Source organism: Xenopus laevis, chromosome 7S (genome assembly GCF_017654675.1).
Source record: "Xenopus laevis strain J_2021 chromosome 7S, Xenopus_laevis_v10.1, whole genome shotgun sequence".
NCBI lineage: Eukaryota > Metazoa > Chordata > Amphibia > Anura > Pipidae > Xenopus > Xenopus laevis.
Window position 1 is genome coordinate 55,386,076 of NC_054384.1, and position 21,371 is coordinate 55,407,446.

At 37.4% G+C, this 21,371-nt stretch overlaps 1 protein-coding gene across 1 annotated transcript in view; it reads right to left on the reverse strand.

The window, feature by feature from the left end:
* Positions 1–19,532, reverse strand: part of jam3.S (junctional adhesion molecule 3 S homeolog) — a 44,614-nt gene extending 25,082 nt beyond the window's left edge. The window contains exon 1 of the mRNA XM_018227682.2: positions 19,392–19,532. Coding sequence (XP_018083171.1) covers positions 19,392–19,515 — 124 coding nt within the window. The 5' untranslated portion in view covers positions 19,516–19,532. The remainder of the gene's footprint in view (positions 1–19,391) is intronic.
* Positions 19,533–21,371: the final 1,839 nt, after the last annotated feature.

The window sequence follows — 21,371 nt, forward strand, 5'->3', positions numbered from 1 at the left end:
AATACCCTTTGTGAGAGGATGGGTAATTACAGGTCTTCTATTAAAAGAGCCTTTGAAACTGGAAAATCTGATCTACCACTACCACAACATTTTTTAAAAATGGGTCACAATCTCCCAACATTCAAATTCATGGGCATAGATTTAGTTCCCGAACCAGCTGGGGGGGGGGGGTGATTGGGATCGCATGCTATTGCAAAAGGAGGTATATTGGATTAAAATGCTAAACACCATTGCCCCCAGAGGACTTAACGAATATTGCTCATTTACCTGTTTCTTATAAGTAACTATAAATTTTATACCACTTTATGTATTGCTATTGACAGATAGTATTTATGTATTTATATGCAAACAGCTTATGTCTTATGGATTTATTAGATATTGTTTTTAGAGCATTTTTATGACACTTTTAACACCATATTTATTACAATGTCACTTTAAAAGAAAAATATTTTCACTAAATTTATTACAGCTTTTAAGAGGACTTATAATATGTGATTATGCATTTTTATATACTAAATTATATGGTTCTATGCATTTTGTTTTTCAGACCAAGTTAAAACCATCCATGTTCGCTGGACTTTTGGGTCTTCTAGGGTTAAAATATTCACTTGATATGTGGGCGTGTTCTGGTGAAGGTTCACTGGAGGGCGAGTCTATAAAATTGTCTACACTTGCACTTTGTATTTATCTTGATAAAGGTCCTTGTGTGGACCGAAACGTCGATCCAATAAAACAAGTTTTATTTTGATAAATCCCAGTGTGCGTCAGATTTCTACAGGAATATATAATTTTTTCTGACTAGCACCTGGGTCTTTGCTTCAGCAAGTGTGTGCCACAGCCCTTCTATATATATGTAACAATTTAAGATAAGCAAAGAAGCAATTGTAACAATTTAAGATAAGCAGCCAGTTCCTGGCAAACTAATTATATGAGATCAAAACAGAGAAAAACATAACAATAAATAGGAGTGCTGCCATCTGCTGCCATACCATCAACACAAGCAACAAGTACACAATCACAGAACGCTGGCATACTGCAAGCAACTCTCTCCTACAGAAAAAGGAACTAAAGGCAAACCATTAAAAAATACATATCAGTAAACTTTGTGAGCAAGACTCCCAACAAAGCAAAGACTTAAAGGCCTGTGGCCTGCTGCCTTTAAATGCCCATAGGACTCTTTGGTGACTGAATTCAGTGAATGCAGTGTTGCCCTGCTGCTGCGCTTGCTTGAGAAACACTACTATGGTTTATATAAATATGCTGCTGTGTAGCAATGTGGGTAGTAGTGATGTGCGGGTCAGGGTTTTCCTGAGCAGCACCCGACCCTAACCAGCCCACACTTCTTTTTATAGACCTGCCCTGCCATTGACGTCACAAAAGGGCGGGGCGAGCAGACGCAAGACTATAAAACCGGAACCCGGAAGTCGGCATTTGAAGGTGGCGGGTGGGGAGAGCAGGAGAAAAGCTCAACCCGCCCACCACCCGCGAGGAGCAGTGTGAGGTTCGACCCGAACCCGCAGGTCCTGTGGGTATCGGGTCGGCCCGCACATCACTAGTGGGTAGCCATTCAAAGGAGAAACGGCTAGGGTTACAGCAGATAGCAGATAAGCTCTGTAGAACATAATGGTGTTATCTGTTATCCACTATTAACCTGTGCCATAAAGACTTTTTTCAATTTCCGCCATTGCTACACAGCAGCTTGTTGATATGAACTATAGTAGTGTTTCTGATTCTGAAGCAAATAGATCTGTTTTACCAATGCAGGGCAACACATGATATTTTCATTACTTTAAAACACATATTTTGGTGTTACTGTTCCTTTAAACCGCTGTGTTTAAAGGTTCTGCTATTTTACAATCGGTTGTTACAGTGTGCACTCTATATAAACTACTGTATTGTTTAAAAAAAACACAGACCGGATAAAAGTAACAGACCAGCAATCTTGTAAATCCTCTATATAATTTCCTATTCCTGATGAATGGGCTCACCGGTAGAGAGGGACATGCTGAGGTATGCAGTACACTCCATAACATAACAGAGAGGCAGGAAATAGTGACCATGGGGTTGAGAGGATGCATCAAAGGTATTGGCGTTTCATTTGATTCTGGATTCCATTATATTCAGCATGGTTTTACTCCACTAGCATTTCTTGTGATTGATGCATGTTCAGTTACCAATAGAATAAAAGGTCACTTTGGAAAGGAAGAAAACACACTCAGATGCGTTAAAAAATCCATGCATTTAAATGCAATATTTTCATTTTTTTTGCACTCAGCATGCATTTGAAAAATGGCCATTTTTAAGAGCCCTTTGGCAGCATGCATCAGTCAAATTCTGCAACAGCATATAGCATACATTTTGCAGTAAGCTTTTATTTTTAGCTCCAAAAGTGATTACACAGTACATAATTCTGCTGTGGCTGGAGGCAGCTCCATGAAATACTGGCCACACTTTTTGCTTGCTTATTTTATTAGTGCTGAAGTTGTTTGGATGGCGTCTGAAACCCCAGAAATGTCTATTCTGTAGTCCTCCATCTGTTTCTGAACACAAATCCAAGTGTTCTGTGGAAGACTTTGGCTGCTGGTACTCGGTAGTATTTGCACACAGCTGAACAGATTCAAGTTGAACACTATATCAAACAGACAGATGGGCCCCAGACATATGTAGAAGTGTGTGCAACTTGGCACTAGTCTGTAGTGTATAGTGAAGCATACCTAGTGTGGGAATCCTACAATTGCAGCCATATACAGTGATGATAATTCAAATAGTCACAATGCTTTAGGTGATATCCTTGCAGCGTTTGTATCAATTCGTATCAGCTCTCAGACAGGGTGCCTGACTCCGCCAAGTCAGGAAATCTCATAGATCAATGAATAAAGCTTACCCTGGAGAACCTTCAAACAATAGTATTGTTTATTTCGATATACACAACATGTTTCGAGTCCAAGGACTCTTCATCAGGTGCTTGATGAAGAGTCCTTGGACTCGAAACATGTTGTGTATATCGAAATAAACAATACTATTGTTTGAAGGTTCTCCAGGGTAAGCTTTATTCAGTGATGATAATTCCAAAACTCTGAGCATCAATTGGTGCACTCTTCATCAGAGTACAGGCTAATTTGGGTGCAAGTACTATTATTGGAAAAATACAATACTAATATGCGTACATTTTATATGACTGCATTGACGGATGTAAATTAAGCTTACAGTGTTCATTAATGGTACATACACGCGGCATTTACAAGCTGTCTGGTCCCTACGATACTATCATGGTTTCCTTTTAACCTGTATGATCAGGCTGTGTAAAAATTTTTGAAATTTAATATAGTGTTAGTGCACAAGTGAAATCATGTGAAGAGTTTTCCCACCCACTTATAATATGCTTTGAATTTGCAGGAGGTAAAAATGTCGTACATAAAATCATAAAAAAAACAATAAGGGAATAAATGAAATAAAGGACACACAATACAAAATTTATAGTCCTATGACATGGCTATAATGTTTGTTTGGTTTGCATACATTGCGTATTGCTCGTTTGCCTGCTTATGCCCCCTAGCATAAGTTTGTCACTGACAGAAACAGGTCTATAAATCCTGCCAGGCAGAATGACAAGTGAAAATCCTGCACCCCACAAGACACTGAAAGATTAAAAAGGATGTGGAGTGCATGAGCAACCAGAAGGAACTGAAGTCATATCAAGGAAATTAGGTTCCATTATACAAGCATAGGAAATATTAGTCACATTTTGAATAAGAGCGAAAGCTTCCTGACAAAGAAATTTGGAAATAAAGAGTTCCAGAACAATGTTGCAGGTCATTGTAAAATGCTGCATGACGTCTCCGCACTGTTTAAATAAAGGATAACAGAGACTCTTCATCATTAACATTGTCAGTTTAACAAGGAGCCAACTACCCTGTATGCTTCTGGAGCCTGGCAGACCGCACAACACTGAGAGAAACCCAAGCAGATATGGAAAGAAACAAACTCCTTCTAGGCACTGTCATGGTTGGCACTGAATTTGTAGCAAGGCACAGTCAAACACAAATATGTGCAAAATGAAGACCTACTGAAAATAATGGAGTACGCGCTATAGCAATTTCCACTAGGCATTTGTGAGCCAACATCTGCCACAAGACGCCAGTATTAGTGTTTTTCAGCGGAAAAGCCAATATGCCAAGGAAACGCCATTATTATTGAACTCTATGGGATGTGCAGGTTTGGAAATACACTTCGCTGAAATACTCCACGTATTTTCAATATGGTGGCCAAATGCACATATACATATTTGCAGCATTGTCTGCTGGTGATGTAATTACACTGCGTATTGACGATCAGTCCAGCTACATTTTGCATGTTAATTGCTTTTATGCTTGGCTTTTTTTCACAGAAGTTTAATTAAATTCTTCCGAGGGGAATGAGAAAAAACAGAAATGCATGTTGGGAAAAGAAAACTACAGGCTGAAAAACACACATTATCATGCGCATGTGGTTTCACTGGCATATTTACACTCGACACCACAAAAAAAGAAAGCCCCATGTAACATCACCCTAATGCTACAAATGCATTGTTCTTGCTACTTTTTATTACTCATCTTTTTATTCTGGCCCTCTCCTATTCATATTCCAGCCTCTTATTCAATTCAATGCATGGTTGCTGAGTAAGTTGGACCCTAGCAATCAGATGGCTGAAATTGCAAACTGGAGAGCTGCTGAATAAAAAGCTAAATAACTCAAAAATCACAAATAGTGAAAATAAAAACCAATTACAAGTTTTCTCTATAACTCTGTACATAACATTGGCATCAAGCATAATTTTTGATGGTCAGACTATTTAACTACCAGCCAGGAGGCAACCCTAAGTGCTTAGCACTGAAATCTAAGTGGCAAGTCTTTTAATACCTGAAAGACAAAACCATTATAACAAAATGCAAATAAAACTACAGAATAACAATCTCTACTGCCTAACTTTGAATTAAAATCATCACAACTTGCTTGTACGCATTCAAATTAACACTCTGGGTTCTGAATTGAAGTAAACCAGGCTTTTGGACTTGCTTTATTAGTTTTTGAATACCTAGAACTAAACAGTCCATTAGAGATATTACAAAGCACAATACCATAGGAAACTTGTTGGACTTCAAAGTTTGATACAAAAATATATAACCTCAAAACCTGTAGGCACGTACCCAAAAAAAAAACAACCCCTACAAGGTGAACGTCCACAAAAATGATAATGGAGTTGGGAGTCTGATTTTGAATCACAGATAGGTCTAATACAGGTATTGGACCTATTATCTGAATGCTGGGGACCTGGGGTTTTCCAGATAACGGATCTTTCCGTAATTTGGATCCTCATACCTTAAAGGAGAAGGAAAGGTTAAAACTAAGTAAGCCTTATCAGAAAGGTCCATCTAAATATACCAGTAAATCCCCAAAGTAATGTTGCTCTGAGTCCCCTGTCAAAAGAAACACTTCATTTCTTTCCTTCTATTGTGTACTCATGGGCTTCTGTATCAGACTTCCTGCCTTCAGCTTAAACCTCATTGCCCTGGGCGTGAGCATGCTCAGTTTGCTCCTCTCCCCCCACACCTCCCTTCTCTACTGTAATCTGAGCCCAGAGCAGGGAGAGACTCAGGCAGGAAGTGATGTCACACCACATTAATACTGCAGCTCCTATCCTAAACAAACAGAGGGTTTCTAGAGCTTTTTACTCAGGTATGGTAAAACATTCTACAGAATAAATATAGCATTCTAGCTTGCACTATTGCAGCTAATCTATTGGCAATAAAATGCCTCCGTAGCTTTCCTTCTCCTTTAAGGGGCACATTTACTTAGGGTCGAAGTTAAATCCTTCGACTTCGAATATTGAAGTTGAAGGATTTAGCGATATTCGTTTGATTGAACGATCTATGGAATTATCGTTCGATCGAACGATTCAAAGGAATTTAATCCATCGATCGAACGATTTTCCTTCGATCAGAAATTGGCTAGAAAGCCTATGGGGACCTTCCCCATAGGCTAACATTGATGCTCGGTAGGTTTTAGGTGGCGAAGTAGGTGGTCGAAGTTTTTTTTTAAAGAGACAGTACTTCGACTATCGAATGGTCGAATAGTCAAACGATTTTTAGCTCGAATCGTTTGATTCGAAGTCGTAGTCGAAGTAGCCAATTCGATGGTCGAAGTAGCCAAAAAAACGTTCGAAATTCGAAGTATTTTTTATTCTATTCCTTCACTCGAGCTAAGTAAATGTGCCCCTAAGTCTATTAGAAAATCATATAGACATTAAATAAACCCAATAGGCTGGTTTCCTTCCATGGATAAAATGGAGTCTATGGGAGACAGCCTTTCTGTATTTTCTGGATAACGGGTTTCCGGATAACGGATCCCATATCTGTACAACCTTTGATGGGAGGGAGGTTGTTTTGCCTAGAAGATATCACTTCAAAAATCACTAGAAATCCTCTCTCTCTACATGCAGGATTTGTGCCAGAAAACACCACCTACACCCAACTTCTGCATGAAGAAAGAACAAAGAGAGACTGGTTGCTGAAAGGGGGATAGTAAAGTAAGACATGATTATTTCAGAAACAGTTCAGAATTTTTAATTATATTATTAATTATAGAATTCAGTATGCTAAAGCTTCTAGTACAATTGTCATTTTCACATTAGTCTCCTTTAACAATTAAATGCACAATCATTGTATGGTAAGTAGATATTGTAAGAATTCAAGATACAATTCTAACTGTAAAATATATTGGACAGGAAAACAAATGTCAATGATTCCTTTTGCAATCAGTCAGTAACCAATAAGTTGGAAGTTGGGTTCTGGCTATTATGTTAGACATCCAAGCACTCCAGCCTTTATAAATACATTTTTGGCTAACTAACTATACTGAAAACATTTTTTTATTTTGCACAGCCTTTTTGCCCAGTTTTTATTTTTACACTGAACAATTCCTTTAAATAGTTTCCGTAGCAACTGCCAGAAGCACTTTCTCAGAAAAGCTAATCTGTTTGTTCTATTTTTGAAAATCTGTTTTTCTTGCAAATTAATTATTGTTTTTTTTTTCTTGGTTTGATCCTTAGCTGAAACTTGTAAATCAAGTCTTGTGATGATTCACATTCTTACTTGAAAAAAAATATATTCATGCAAATTATATATTAGGGAGTACGTAACAGTATGTCCTCCCAGCATCCATCTATAATGACTATTTAGGCCACAGATCTACTCAAATGATGGCAAGTTTAACCAAGCTATATCCACGGTTGACCTCCCCATATGATCTACTTTAAAGTAGACATATCCCTATATGTATTTAAAGTTATATTTGTACTGGTTTTAATGTAAATCACATATGCATTGAGTAGTATCACAAAATTGCCTCACAAGGCATGATAACATTAATCTTGGTAAAGATTAAACACAGGCAACAAAGTATTCTCCCTGCCATAGCCCTCACAGCAAAAAGTACGATTACAATAAGATCACATGGGGTGGGCCACTTGCACATTTCTTTACATGTTTTTCCTTAATCAGTGAAATTACATTATTACATAAAATTATAAATATATAATTATTGTATTCAATGAGTCAGTTATATATATTGCAAAATTGTCAGAGAGAAACAACCAGATTTGAAAAAGTAAAATGAAGGTGGAATATGCCACTAAAAAAAACATTACTTTAAAAGGGTATGCAACTATTATTTACCTTATAATGCAAAATAGAGAAGAAGGGGAGAAAATAGTGTAATCTGAAAATGAATGGTAGGATATCATGGAAAAATGGCTCATATCAGGTAGAGCCCCAGCAGTAGTTTCCTGCCTGAAAGCATGTACAGGTATGGGATCAGTAATCCGGAATCCCGTTATCCCGAAAGCTCCAAATTATTGAAAGGTTGTCTCTCAGACTCCATTTTATCCAAACAATCCAACTTTTTAAAAATGATTTCCTTATTTCTTTGTGATAAACAGTACATTGTACATGATTCAAACTGATATATAATTAATCCTTATTGCATACTTCCCAATTGTCCTGTTCGACGGGACAGTCTCAAATTTGACAGCTTAACCCAACTGAAATGTCCCAACTTTCTTTTTGATCTCCTGCAATGAACAGCCAGAAAAAAGATACAAAGTTTCTAAAACCAAGGATTTAGGCAGAGAACCCAGAATGGCAGGTGCACTTGGATACATTTGTAACAATTTAAGATAATCAAAGAAACAATTGTAACAATTTAAGTTAAAGGGATACTGTCATGGGAAAAAATTTTTTTTTCAAAATGAATCAGTTAATAGTGCTGCTCCAGCAGAATTCTGCACTGAAATCCATTTCTCAAAAGAGCAAACAGATTTTTTTATATTAAATTTTGAAATCTGACATGGGGCTAGACATTTTGTCAATTTCCCAGCTGCCCCATGTCATGTGACTTGGGCCTGCACTTCAGGAGAGAAATGCTTTCTGGCAGGCTGCTGTTTTTCCTTCTCAATGTAACTGAATGTGTCCCAGTGGGACATGGGTTTTTACTATTGAGTGTTGTTCTTAGATCTACCAGGCAGCTGTTATCTTGTGTTAGGGAGCTGTTATCTGGTTACCTTCCCATTGTTCTTTTGTTTGGCTGCTGGGGGGAAAGTGATATCACTCCAACTTGCAGTACAGCAGTAAAGAGTGATTGAAGTTTAGCAGAGCACAGGTCACATGACTTGGGGCAGCTGAGGAATTGACAAAATGTCTAGCCCCATGTCAGATTTCAAAATTGAATATAAAAAAATCTGTTTGCTCTTTTGAGAAATGGATTTCAGTGCAGAATTCTGCTGGAGCAGCACTATTAACTGATTCATTTTGAAAATTTTTTTTTTTCCCATGACAGTATCCCTTTAAGCAGGTCTCCTGGGGAAACTGTGACTTGCAGCTTAAAGGGCAATTCACCTTCATTAGCAAAACTGTTATAACACATAAAACCTGAACCCTAAAACCCCCAGAAATGTGTTAAAACTTTCCATAACCTGTGTGGTATTTAGGGTGTGTGGCCACAAAATGGGCATGGCCACGCATGTTTTGTATAGGACGACAAAAGTTTGTCTCCCTCATTCTATTTTTTAAAATGTTAGGAGGTACGTTATTGGAAGAAGAAACAACCTACTGAGTTAATTTAAGGTTTACATGATTTTCTAGTAGACTTAAAGTGATACCGACACTAAAAAAAGTACGGTACATTAATTTGCTGAGTGGTTTGTTTTTGTAAGTTAATGTTAGTTGAAGTTTTTAAACCTGACTGTTTTGGCAACCTGACTGTCCCATGTCAGCCTATCAAAGTTTCTAATGCTAACGGACTCCTGCTGCACAAATATGGCAGCCCCCTCATACAGGAACATGGGGCATCAGATAGGTAATGTTAAAGCATTGTGCAAATACTTTATGGCAAAGTTATAAGTAGCTTTCAAAGAGATTATTATGACAGTTGTAAAAAAAAAAAAGTTTAAATTCTGGTGTCTGTATCTCTTTAAGGTATGAAGATCCAGATTACAGAAAGATGTTGTCCAGAAAGCCCCAGGTCCTGAGCATTCTGGGTAACAGGTCCCATACCTGTGCAAGCATCAAGTACATGAAAAAAAAAGAAAGTTCCAATCAGCTGAAAATGGCTGTTTTGATGCAGGTTTCCTACATATATTTGTATGTTTTTATAAAATATTACATTTTCAGGTGCCAGAGAATGCCCCACAACATTATATTCTATATAATTTGGAGCATTTTTATATTCTCAAGTCAATTAACATAAGCAATTGCAGATCATGGCCAGTGTTTACATTGGTTAATTTCCTGCTTGGAGAGATCTGGCTTCCTTTCCTACATGGAGGACGTCTCATTTTTATGAATGTGGAAAAAAAAAAAAAAAATCTTTTGCACAGAGATACACTCTACTGGAATAAAAACAACTGATTAATGTATACTATAGATATATAGTATGCGTCTTCATCAGATCCGACGAGCTGTAATAGAAATGCCGGAACTTGTTTCTCTGTGCATCCTACACGACTATCTGATGAAGACGCAATGTGTCGTGTAGGATGCACGCAGCGACAAGGTCCTACATTTCTAATAATTACCTTATTTTCGTTGCATCAGTTTCCTCTCAGCGCGTCAGATCTGATGAAGACGCATCGTTTAGTTCCAGCCCCAAGCCCTACAATTGCAGATGCCCTGTATATACATAGGTCTAATCTTTTCTGACAAAAATAGAACTATACGTACACTGTAATTTCCAGGAAAGTAAATGTACTTCAGCTACCCCTGCACACATGAAATCAAGCAAGTTCCCTGGAGCTCAAAGAACCAGTCAACTTCAATCACCTGCCTTGAATCTCTGACATATTCCAAAGTCTGTTCTGATCAAGGATAGCAAAGGGCTTTTTTAAACATGAGAGGCAAGAGCCACCAATGGGCAGCTGGTGTGAAGAGATTGTCAGCTGCCCTACACAACATACACAATCTGTTGGGCAACAGGTGTGTGCCAGCTGAGACACCCAAGGCTTGGTGATGAAAAATACATCTGTTATATAATTGAGTGTAGCTAAAAATTAATTAATAAGACAACTTTGAATAAAGATATATAAATATCCATTACCTTTGATTTCACTCACTGTTTAAATATTAAACTAATTTGGATCCAAAAACTAGGAATACACCACCCTCCTCACAGTTACATTCTCTGAAAAAAGTTTATAGACTAAAATAAAATCTGCTTTAAAAGACAACTAGGAAATTTGTTGTCTCGGGGTGAAGAAAAAAACAAAGAATTACAACATTCAGTATATGAGAAACAGAAGTCTGTGTGGGTACTACTGATGGGAACGCTTTGAGATCAGAAACAGAGGAGGACAAATTGCAGTATATCTTGTGGTCCAATCAATCAAATTGTAGTATGGATGGACAACTTGCAGCACCTCAATCAATAATTTCTCTTTTTAAGTCTGAGTGGGCTGATACTAATCCATAATATATAATAAAATATCCTTGGTTTTATACAGGTATGGGACCTGTTATTCAGAATGCTCAGGACCTGGGGTTTTGCGAACAAGGGATCTTTCCATAATTTGGATCTTCATACCTTAAGTCTACTTAAAAAAAAAAAAAAAAAAAAAAAAAAAATCATGAAAACATTAAATAAACCCAATAGGGTGGTTTTAATTATATTTTAGTTTGGAACAAGTACAAGTTACTGTTTTATTTTTACAGCATAACTCCCAAAATTTTGGAAAGAAAGAGGGACAAAAAGATTGACGGCGAAGATTTTTTTTCACCATGCCCATTTTTTGTGGCCCCACCCCCTAATTAACATGTTACAAAATTTGGCAGGTTATAAAAGTTTGAACACATTTCTGTGTTATTACAGTTTCGCTGATGAATGTGAATTGCCCTTTAAGCTGGCAGTCAAAGTTTCCCCAAGAGACTTGCTTATCTAAAATTGTCTAAAATTGCTTATCTTATTGCTTGTTTGCTTATCTAAAAAAGCATCAAAGTGCACCTGCTGAGTATTCTGGTCTTTCTGACAAAAGCTAATTAAGTTTTAGAAACTTTTCTAGCTGTTCAGTGCAGGAGATCAAAGATAAAGTCGGGACATTTCAGTAACAATCTGAGACTGTGAGTTGCATGGACTGTCCCATGAAAAACAGGACAGTTGGGTGGTATGATTACAGAGAGAAAGGAATCATTTTTAAAATTTTGGATAAAATGGAGTCTATGGGAGATGGCCTTTCCAGAATTCAGAGCTTTCTGAATAATAGATTTCCAGGTAAAGGATCTCATGCCTGTACAAATAACCAGTAGAAACTACATTCTGATTAGTTGCTATGGGTTACCTCACCTGGGCAAACTTCGTGCCCATTTATTACACATGGGTGAATCAGTATTGGCCCACTAAGGCATCATATGTGTTTAATGTAGCTAAAAAACTACCACACTTCAAAACCTCACTTTTTTTACTATGACCAGCATTAGCAGTGTGTTCAAGTTATAGGTCCCCTCATTTTAGCCAAGTGTTTATTATATACAGTCTTAAATACACTATGTTTAAGAAAGAAATAACCAATTAATTCCGATTATTATAGATTATATACATATAGTGTGCTAGGAGTTTCATTACCGTACTAAATATTTAAACTGAAAGAACATTAAAAATATATTAAATTCTGCATTACCCCATCTGTTTCAGAACCTAATTGGCACCTTTGACCTAACCTATTGTGTCCTGCATCAGTTCACTTCCTCTATTATTTGAATGTCTGTTTATTTTTAAAATCCCTGTTTTTCCCATCATCAACCCAGCTGAAGATGCATCCTGCTCCCCCCCCCCCCGCCTCACTAAAACATCCCTTGTGCAAATGAATGAACAAACATTTATGCAATTAAAGACTACAATGCTTGCAGGAAGAAATCGGAGCATTGTTCAGTCCTAACGATGACTATGGCTGGATTTTAACACTGCCAGCACATTCCTGGCACCCTCTTACCTGGCTAGAACATAAAGCTCAGTTTTTAACTCTGTCATGCCAGACCTTAGGTAATTATTAGTATGATACTATAAAAGTCTACAATTACAGAGGGTTACATGAAAGTTCTGCCTATGAACAAATATTTCATTTACTAGCAATCAGTTCCAAAATAAATTAATTATATTAATAATACAATCTATCAGGCTACCTGCAATATCGACTCAATTAGATTAAGATCAGTAGTGGTACATCCAAGACTAAAGAAGACCATATATGAGCCAACCCCTAGATAATCAACAGATCTGACAGATACAGTACAAGGGGCCATTCAGAATTAAGATGGCCATAGCCGTGTATTTACCTTAATATCGGATGAACGATCATTCAGTGCCATCTCCTGACCTGCCACTAACCATTCAGATCAAATAAAGTAGTAAAAGAACAGATCAGATGATATTCTGCCCCTGACAACAATCGTACAAAAGTTATGTCCGACAAAAGCTGGTCTCCCAAAGATATTGTCAGATCAGCAATACATGCAGAGATATCGGTAGCAGACAGAAATTTTCTAACCTGTAGATCAGTGATCCCCAACCAGTAGCTCGCGAGCAACATGTTGCTCCCCAACCCCCTGGATGTTGCTCCCAGTGGCCTCAAAGCAGGTTCTTATTTTTGAATTCCTGGCTTGGAGTCAACTTTTGGTTGCATAAAAACCAGGTGTTCTGCCAAACAGAGCCTCTGCAGTCTGCCAGTCCACATAGGGGTCACCAAATAGCCAATCACAGCCCTTATTGGGCACCTCAGGAACATTTTGCATGCCTGTGTTGCTCTCCAACTCTTTTTATTTTTGAATGTGGCTCACGGGTAAAAAAGGTTGGGGACCACTGCTGTAGATCAACTGAACGACCGATCTCCATCTCTCGAAAAATGTGGGACACTACACTCACGGGCCGAAAATCGTACAAACCCGAGATTCGTACGATCAAATCATTGAGTCTATGGCCAGCTTTATGCTGCCTTTCAATTAATTAATTGTTTGTATAGCAAGCCTGAAATCTTGGAATATCATTTTAACTTTCAAAATTGTATTTTCAGATACAGCTGATCCACAGACTGAACAACATTCACAGTACAATGCTATTAGTTGGCATCATTGGCTCAACATACATGTACAGGAATATTTTTAAATGTTTTTTATCAATACACTGTATTGCAAACTTAAAAGGGTTGTTCACCTTCCAAAACTTTGTTCAGTTGCTTTCTATTTGCAAGAATTTTTCTAATAATGAATCTTAAATGTTCAGCTCTATGAAACAGCTCTATGAGGGGGGTCGCCGACTCTGTAAATTGTTTTAAATTAAGTTGATTTTTCTTGACATTTCTTTTGTTTGTGCCGGCTGAGCAGAATACCCGAGTTTCATTTAAGGCAGCTGTTAAAATTGATAAAATAGTTGCTTATATTCCACAGATGCAGTTGAGAAATGTATCAAATTAGAATTGTTACAATTAAATGTAACAGTTCAGAATCTGAGCTGCCAGACAAACACCAGAGACAGGAACGTTTAATTTACACTTCAATTTTGGAAAAATTATAAAAAATGGAAAGCAATTGAAAAACGTCTATTTCTGGTGAATAATCTGAAAACAATTAAAAAAAAAGTTTTTGAAAGCTGTAGAAGACCATAAAAGTTGTTTCAAAATTCATGTGGGAAGCTACTGTTGCAGCAATTTCTTTTAATAACACTGTTTATATTAGAGACTGATATTAAAACCAGTAACATCTTTCTAGTCGCTGTGTTTTTTTCTCTCTTTTTTTTTTTTTTTTTTTTTTTTACTAGTATTACCAGCCGTACTACAAAATCATTACTCAAAGTGCAGTGAATATGATCATTGCTTGAACTTCTCCACCACCTAAATATGTACAGTATACTCTGTAAAACAGATACTTCAGATGTGATATCTTGACCAGGTATGCAGACATACAAATTATGTATTTGACTTTTAACGAATTCAAGATTCATCATTATTATATAAAAGCAATGCAGCATTGACTGATTACAAAAGGGAGTATGGAAGTCATCTCTCCAGCTGTGCTGGATTACTGCCACTGTACAAAAACAACTACAAGTAATGTTATTTCATCAGTTATAGTGATATATTCTCTATTGTGTATTTTGACAATGCCACTATGATTATGATGATGCAATCAGAGTGATAAAACCCTTGCATCTTAAACCTGAAATATACATTTTGTTTTACCATAATAATTGCACAGATTACATCTCTTAATGATGTTATTACACCAAACAGCTTTTCTATGGAAAGCCAAAAAGATTCCAACACTTTGAGCATCCAATACAACCGATGTATAAACAGTTTAGCAATATGGCACAAGAGCCAAAAATAAGAAAACACAAGAAGCCTTTTTTCCATGGCTGCTAAATCCGTCAGAAGCTATCCAATTTCACAGCTTCTACAATTCCAAAAACAAATGAAATGTGAGTAAAGATGATATTGCACATTTGTGAAAAAGCTGCAATCACAAGCTTTATTCCAGTGCAGAAGTCATGCTCTTCAAACATTACTTCTTGATGAAAAAAAGACAAATAATTTTATTATGCCACTTTTTTATTTCGAAAGAACATTACACACACCATCAAATACAAAAGTAGTGCTGCCCAGTTTCTAAATTTATATCCAAGAATCCTGTTTTTTTAAAGGAAAACTATACTCCCCAAACAATATAGGTCTTGATAAAAAGATATTGCATAAAACAGCTCATATGTAAAACCCTGCTTCATGTAAATAAACCATTTTCATAATAATATGCTTTTCTAGTAGTATGTGCCAATCATAAATAGAAAGTGGCCATTTTAGAAAATAAGGGCCACCTCCTGGGATCGTACGATTCACTGTGCACACAAACAAACTTTACTTCTTAGGGCACATGAGCCAATTAACAGACAGAGTTCTTTTGCCTTAACACTTCTTCCTGTTAGGGTAAGGACATACTGGACGATTTGTCGCCAACGTTTTAAAAAAGTAAATTGCGGTGACAAGAAGATCGTCTTTTTTGAACAGACGATTCACAGCGACTATTGGCACAGAGCGATTTGTATCCCATTACTCTGTGCGGTACGTGCTCCACCCAAACCGGAAACGGTTTGTGCTTCCCGCTGTAACCTGGCGTCTTTATGTTCTTGCGTCATTGCGTTCGCATTGTAATTTGAATACAATTGCTGCTACTTATCTTTATGTGTGTGCATGTCTAGGAGATTTCAGTGCTTTTCTAAGTACATGCGATTTCTGATAAATCGCTCGGAAAAGGGTCTCAGTGCGTTTTGGAGCTACAGGCGATTCACAAACGCGCTGTGGGCACAGGAGCTGGCGTCTTTCATTTGTTTTTGTTCAGAGACAAAACGAGCGATATGTCGCCGCGATTTGCTTTTTAAAAACGTTGGCGACAAATCGTCCAGTGTGTCCTTACCCTTACAGTTAAGAGTTGTAGTATTTCTGGTCAGGTCTCTGAGGCAGCACGCAGACCATCACGAAATGGTGGTTCAAGGCAAGAGATGTAAAAGGGCAATATTTACTTAAATATATATTCCAGTTTGCTAAAAAAAATTAATGTCACTTAATATGATATATACTATCTGTTGCTTAAGTATTCATTTTGGGGGTATCGTTTTCCTTTAACATCAAAATACATACACATGCTCTAATACAGAAGAAAAAAAAAAAAGTCATACAATTGGTCAGCCAGCCCATCTCATATAGGAAAACAGATTAAATACTAAGCAGCTGGAGGTAAAATAAGTCAGTCCTTTGTCCTGCCTATAGCAGGAGTGCCCATACTTTACAAATGCGGGGTCTACTTTTGGTGATGTTGTCGCGTTATGATCTACATCCATAAAAGCTTTGCTAGCATTTTGTTCCATGGAAAAGATTACTTAAATATTATATTGATTTATGGGAAAAGTTATATTGCTATACATAATTTAATTATATATTTAAGAAACAACTATTTCTTATGTAACCTTAACAGAATAAATATCTGAATAAAAAGAATAAGACATAAGGGGGCAGATTTATCAAGGGTCGAATTTCGAAGTAAGAAATACTTCGATATTCGACCATCGAATAGAATCCTCCAACATTCGAAGTCTGAGGATTTGTACTTCGAATCGTACGATTCTATCGTACGATTTTCCTTCGAAACCCAAAAACTTAGAAATATGCTCTGGTAGGTCCCCATAGGCTAACATAGCACTTCGGCAGGTTTAAGTTGGCAAAGTATTGAAGTCGAAATTTTTTAAAGAGACAGTACTTCAATTATGAATAGTCCAACGATTTTTACTTCGAATCAAAGTCAAAGTAAATTCGAAGTCGTAGTATCCTATTCGATGGTCGAAGTATCCAAAAAATTACTTTGAATTTCGAATTTTTTTACTTGGTAAATTCCCTCGAATTCATTTCGACCCTTGATAAATCTGCCCCAAGGTGTTGACAGTGTCTTGAGGTCTACCGATCTACCATTTGGGCATCCCTGGCCTATATTAAAGAAGTTCTTCAGAATGTTCAGCAAGTGCACGATACATAATTGTTCAGTAATGTTAGTGGGTAGAACTAGACAAAACACTGGAGGAATAAAACAGGGAAAACAGAAGAGTGGGAGAAAGGCATGAACTCAAAATAATTTACTTAAAGGAGTTGTTCGCCTTTGAGTTAACTTATAATATGGTGTAGGTTAGGTAGTGATATTCTGAGACAATTTGCAATTGTTTTTTTATTATTTGTGGTTTTTGCGTTATTTAGCTTTTTATTCAGCAGCACTTCAGTTTGCAGTTTCAGGAATCTGGTTGTTAGGGTCCAAACTACCCTAGCAACCATGCATTGATTTGAATAAGAGACTGACATATGAATAGGAGAAGCCTGAACAGAATGATGAGTAATAAAAAGAAGCAATCGCAATACATTTACAGCCTTAAAGAACATTTGGTTTTAAGATGGGGTCAGTGACCCCCATTTGAAAGATGCAAAGTGTCAGAAGTAGAAGGCAAATAATGAACAATAAAAACAAATAATGAAGAACATCTAAAAAGTCGCTTAGAATTGGACATTTGATAACATACTAAAAGTTAACTTAAAGGTGAACCACCCCTTTAAAGGTGGTTTGGGGAATTTAACACACCATTATAAATGCCCTTTATAGGATCTTGTTATGTAGTTAATAAGAAGTTACTATTCATTTTTTTGTATAATAATGTTAATAATGCTGTAATGGATTTCAAATAAACAGGGTAGGATAATGTATGGAATGACAATTCCCATAAGATATGTAACACACTTTTATGCAAACTACTCACACAGGAAAATCAAATACAACTGCACAAAGGCATCTACTGAAGGCAGATACAGTTTCAGAGAATACAACTCTGATTCAACTTCCATGCCAGAAGTGAATGATGCAAGATATTTTTTTTTAGCTGAAGTGCTACAGAAAACAATAATTTACTTGTCTGGGGCTCAGCTTCAGCACCTAAGACTTAGATTTATTCTCAATTATTATTTTACACACATGAAATAGATGTATTTAATATGTATTTTAAAGGGCTTAAGGTGACCCCTACCAAACTGTTTGATGGCTTACTCTTACTTTATTAGATACTGTTAAATATGCTAAGCAAACTGCCTGAAAAAAAACAATACATTGCCTAGTAAACCACTGTACACAAGGGACACTAATCAGCATCAGCAGAAAAACAGCATCACAACAAAGTTGTATAACATCCACGAACAAAAAAAGTGCGTCAATAAATGTAACTTCAAAAAATTATAAAACCTCTCATGAAAGGGTTGTTCAGCTTTTCAGTTAAGTAAAAAGGTCAGTACGATGTACAGAGTGATTAGGCAATTTGAAATTGGTTGGTTTTCATTTTTAATTATTTGTGGCTTTTGAGTTATTTGGCAGCTCTCCGCTTTGCTCCAGTAAGCAACCTGGTTGCTAGGGTCCAAATTACCCTAGCAACCAAACCCTGATTTGAATAAGAGAATAGGATATAGTTATAAGCAATAATAATTCTGTAGCCTTACAGAGTATTTGATGGGGTCAGTGAACACCATTTGAAAGTTGGAAAGAGTCAGAAGGTGGCAAATAAACTATAAAAAAAATAAATAAGGAAGAGCAAATGAAAAGTTGCTTGTAATTGGCCATTCTAGAATATACTAAAAGGTGAAGCACCCCTTTAAATGTTTCCTCTTACTTTCACACACATTCACAACACACGAGTCAATGTATTACAAATTTTGTTTTAAAACTAAAAATGATACTTAAATGAAGCGATTGTTAAAAGTATTTGTGAGCGGAGTACTATAGAAGGGCGCTGGGAGTTAAAGCCACAGGTTAAAGCTACAGACAAAGAAGTAATAAACAATCACGCTTCCTCTCACTACTCTCAGTGGTTAATAACTCTATGGGTTGGAGCCGACACAACCAGTCCAGTTATCCAGATCGTGGCACAGACATAAGCCCGCCTCAACCCTACCCGGATGGCATAACACATTGGTACTGTTGCTGCCCTGTTGCACAATGCCCACACACCAGCGAACTTGCACTCAGTCCGAGCACGTCACAGTCTGCCCAACTGAAAAAAGGGGGAACTGCTCCTCACAAAAGAAAATCAGCTCTGTGGCACAGACAGTGGTTGTGGCTCCCATGCTACGAGCATTCCCATTGTTAGCGGTCTCTAGAAGGATGTCCGTCTATGAGGCTGAATACCCCCGCAATCTCTGCACCTCATTACCAATCTCCCACAATGCTGCTGCTCCACACAGAAACACGCCTAGTTACATTTCCTCCCCGCTAAATGGGAGCAATTCCCTCAGTTCCGTCACTCACCCTGCATGAGTAACAACAGTAGTTGAACACTCCGTTCCGCCATCTTGGCCGATGAGCTTTTTCTAGCGGATGGGAAAAAGAGGCAGCAACGTTTCTTCGGATAGCGGCTTCCTATCAGGTTCATAAGCCGACAGTGGATGGAAACCACTCCCCTCAAAGTGATTGGTCCTTTAGCTAGCGGATCCTAAAGAAATGTGATTTAATGAATGGCGCCCCTCCCGCCACCAAAGTCTCAGTAGGGTTACTCGTCTGAACGTCTCTCTAAATAAGAGCATAGATACATCAACTCTGCGATTTATGGAATAACTCCAGCTGCACTTTGTAACAGTTTTTGGGACGTCACACTGATGCTAACTGCTAAACAGACTTTTACACGCATTTAATTGATACAATTAGCGGATACATTTCTCAGCAGTATCTGTGGAATATGAGCAACTATTGTATCATTATTAAGGGTAATTCCACTCATGGCGTTTTGGGGAGATTTGGTCGCCTGGCGACTAATCGCCTCATTTTTGTGGCCACCAATCTCCCCAAACGCCTTCCCTGAATATGCGCCGGCTAAAATGAAAAAAAAAACGCTGGCGCTAATCACACGTAGTGGTTCGTTTTCCGATGTCGCCCGAACGAATCACTGCGTGTGATTAGCGCAGACGACCAAATCTCCCCAAAACGCCCTGTGTGGCCTGACCCAAACAGCTGCCTTTAATGAAACTCAGGGATTCCGCTCAGCAGGGACAAAGATAACAAATGTATCAACTTAAATGTATCAATTTCCCCAGAGCAGCTTTACACTTCAATAATAGAAAAAAGGTCACAAATAGAAAATAGAAAGTTATTGGGAAAAGTCTTTATTTCCAGTGAACAATCTGAAAAAACTGAACTGAGAAAAAATGTTTGAAAGTGAACAACCCCCTTAAAAATATATATATATTGGAGTCTATTCACTGTTCTATAGAAATAATATTTCATTGGCTCTTAGAGAAGTAGTTTGTCAGGCTGCTCTAATGCATCAGAATCTCAGGTAAGCAGACTGCATACTGGAGCATATCCTGATGAATGCAAAAAATACCTCTTAGAAATTAAATCTCATAGGGGGAAAAAGCCTTGCACACTTTGTACCTAAACATGAGAGCTTAGTCATAGACAAAAGCTGCTCTGATTCCCCCACATCAGGTCTGGACTGAGAATCAAAACATGCCCTAGCATTTCAGGTAAACAGACACCCAACAACCCCCACCAGCCCAATAAATACTGACTGTCAATGGCAAGGAACAGCAGCCCCTCTGGCATATGTTAGAGCCCACAGATTGCCAGTCTGAGCCTGCCCCGCATTGCCAAGAGATAATGGTTATGGGATAGCTACTATGTATGTTTGATAATAATTATAATTATTATAATTATTAATGTATTTTTAAGCACCAATATCGTCTGCACCGCTGTACATTAAATTAATGTATACATTTAACATACAGAATAGCATATAGTATAACCAATAACCAAACAAGAGGTGACCATAACAATATATGTACTTATTTTATAAAAGGTACCAACACATTCATTATCATAGTGGTGGTGAGTAGGGAATTCCATGTGTAGATAATAAGTATTCTATTGTTTGTGTATTTTTGCACATGTTGATCATATCCACCTTTTGTAAAACTAAATGAGAGAAGCCATGCTGCAACAGGAGTTATGCTGTGTCACACCACACCACAGATCACATTAATTAAAGGCTGCAGCAGTGTACCACATACAGTTATTACACTGAATAGCTATAACAAGTACAAGCTATAGCAGCAATTAAACAGAAATAATAGTATGCATAATATGCCATTAACATCTAAGGGGTAATTTAAAATAATTGTTCAGTATAAAAATAAAAACTGGGTAAATAGATAGGCTGTGTAAAATAAAAAATGTTTTCAATTGAGTTAGTTAGCCAAAAATGTAATCTATAAAGGCTGGAGTGACTGGATT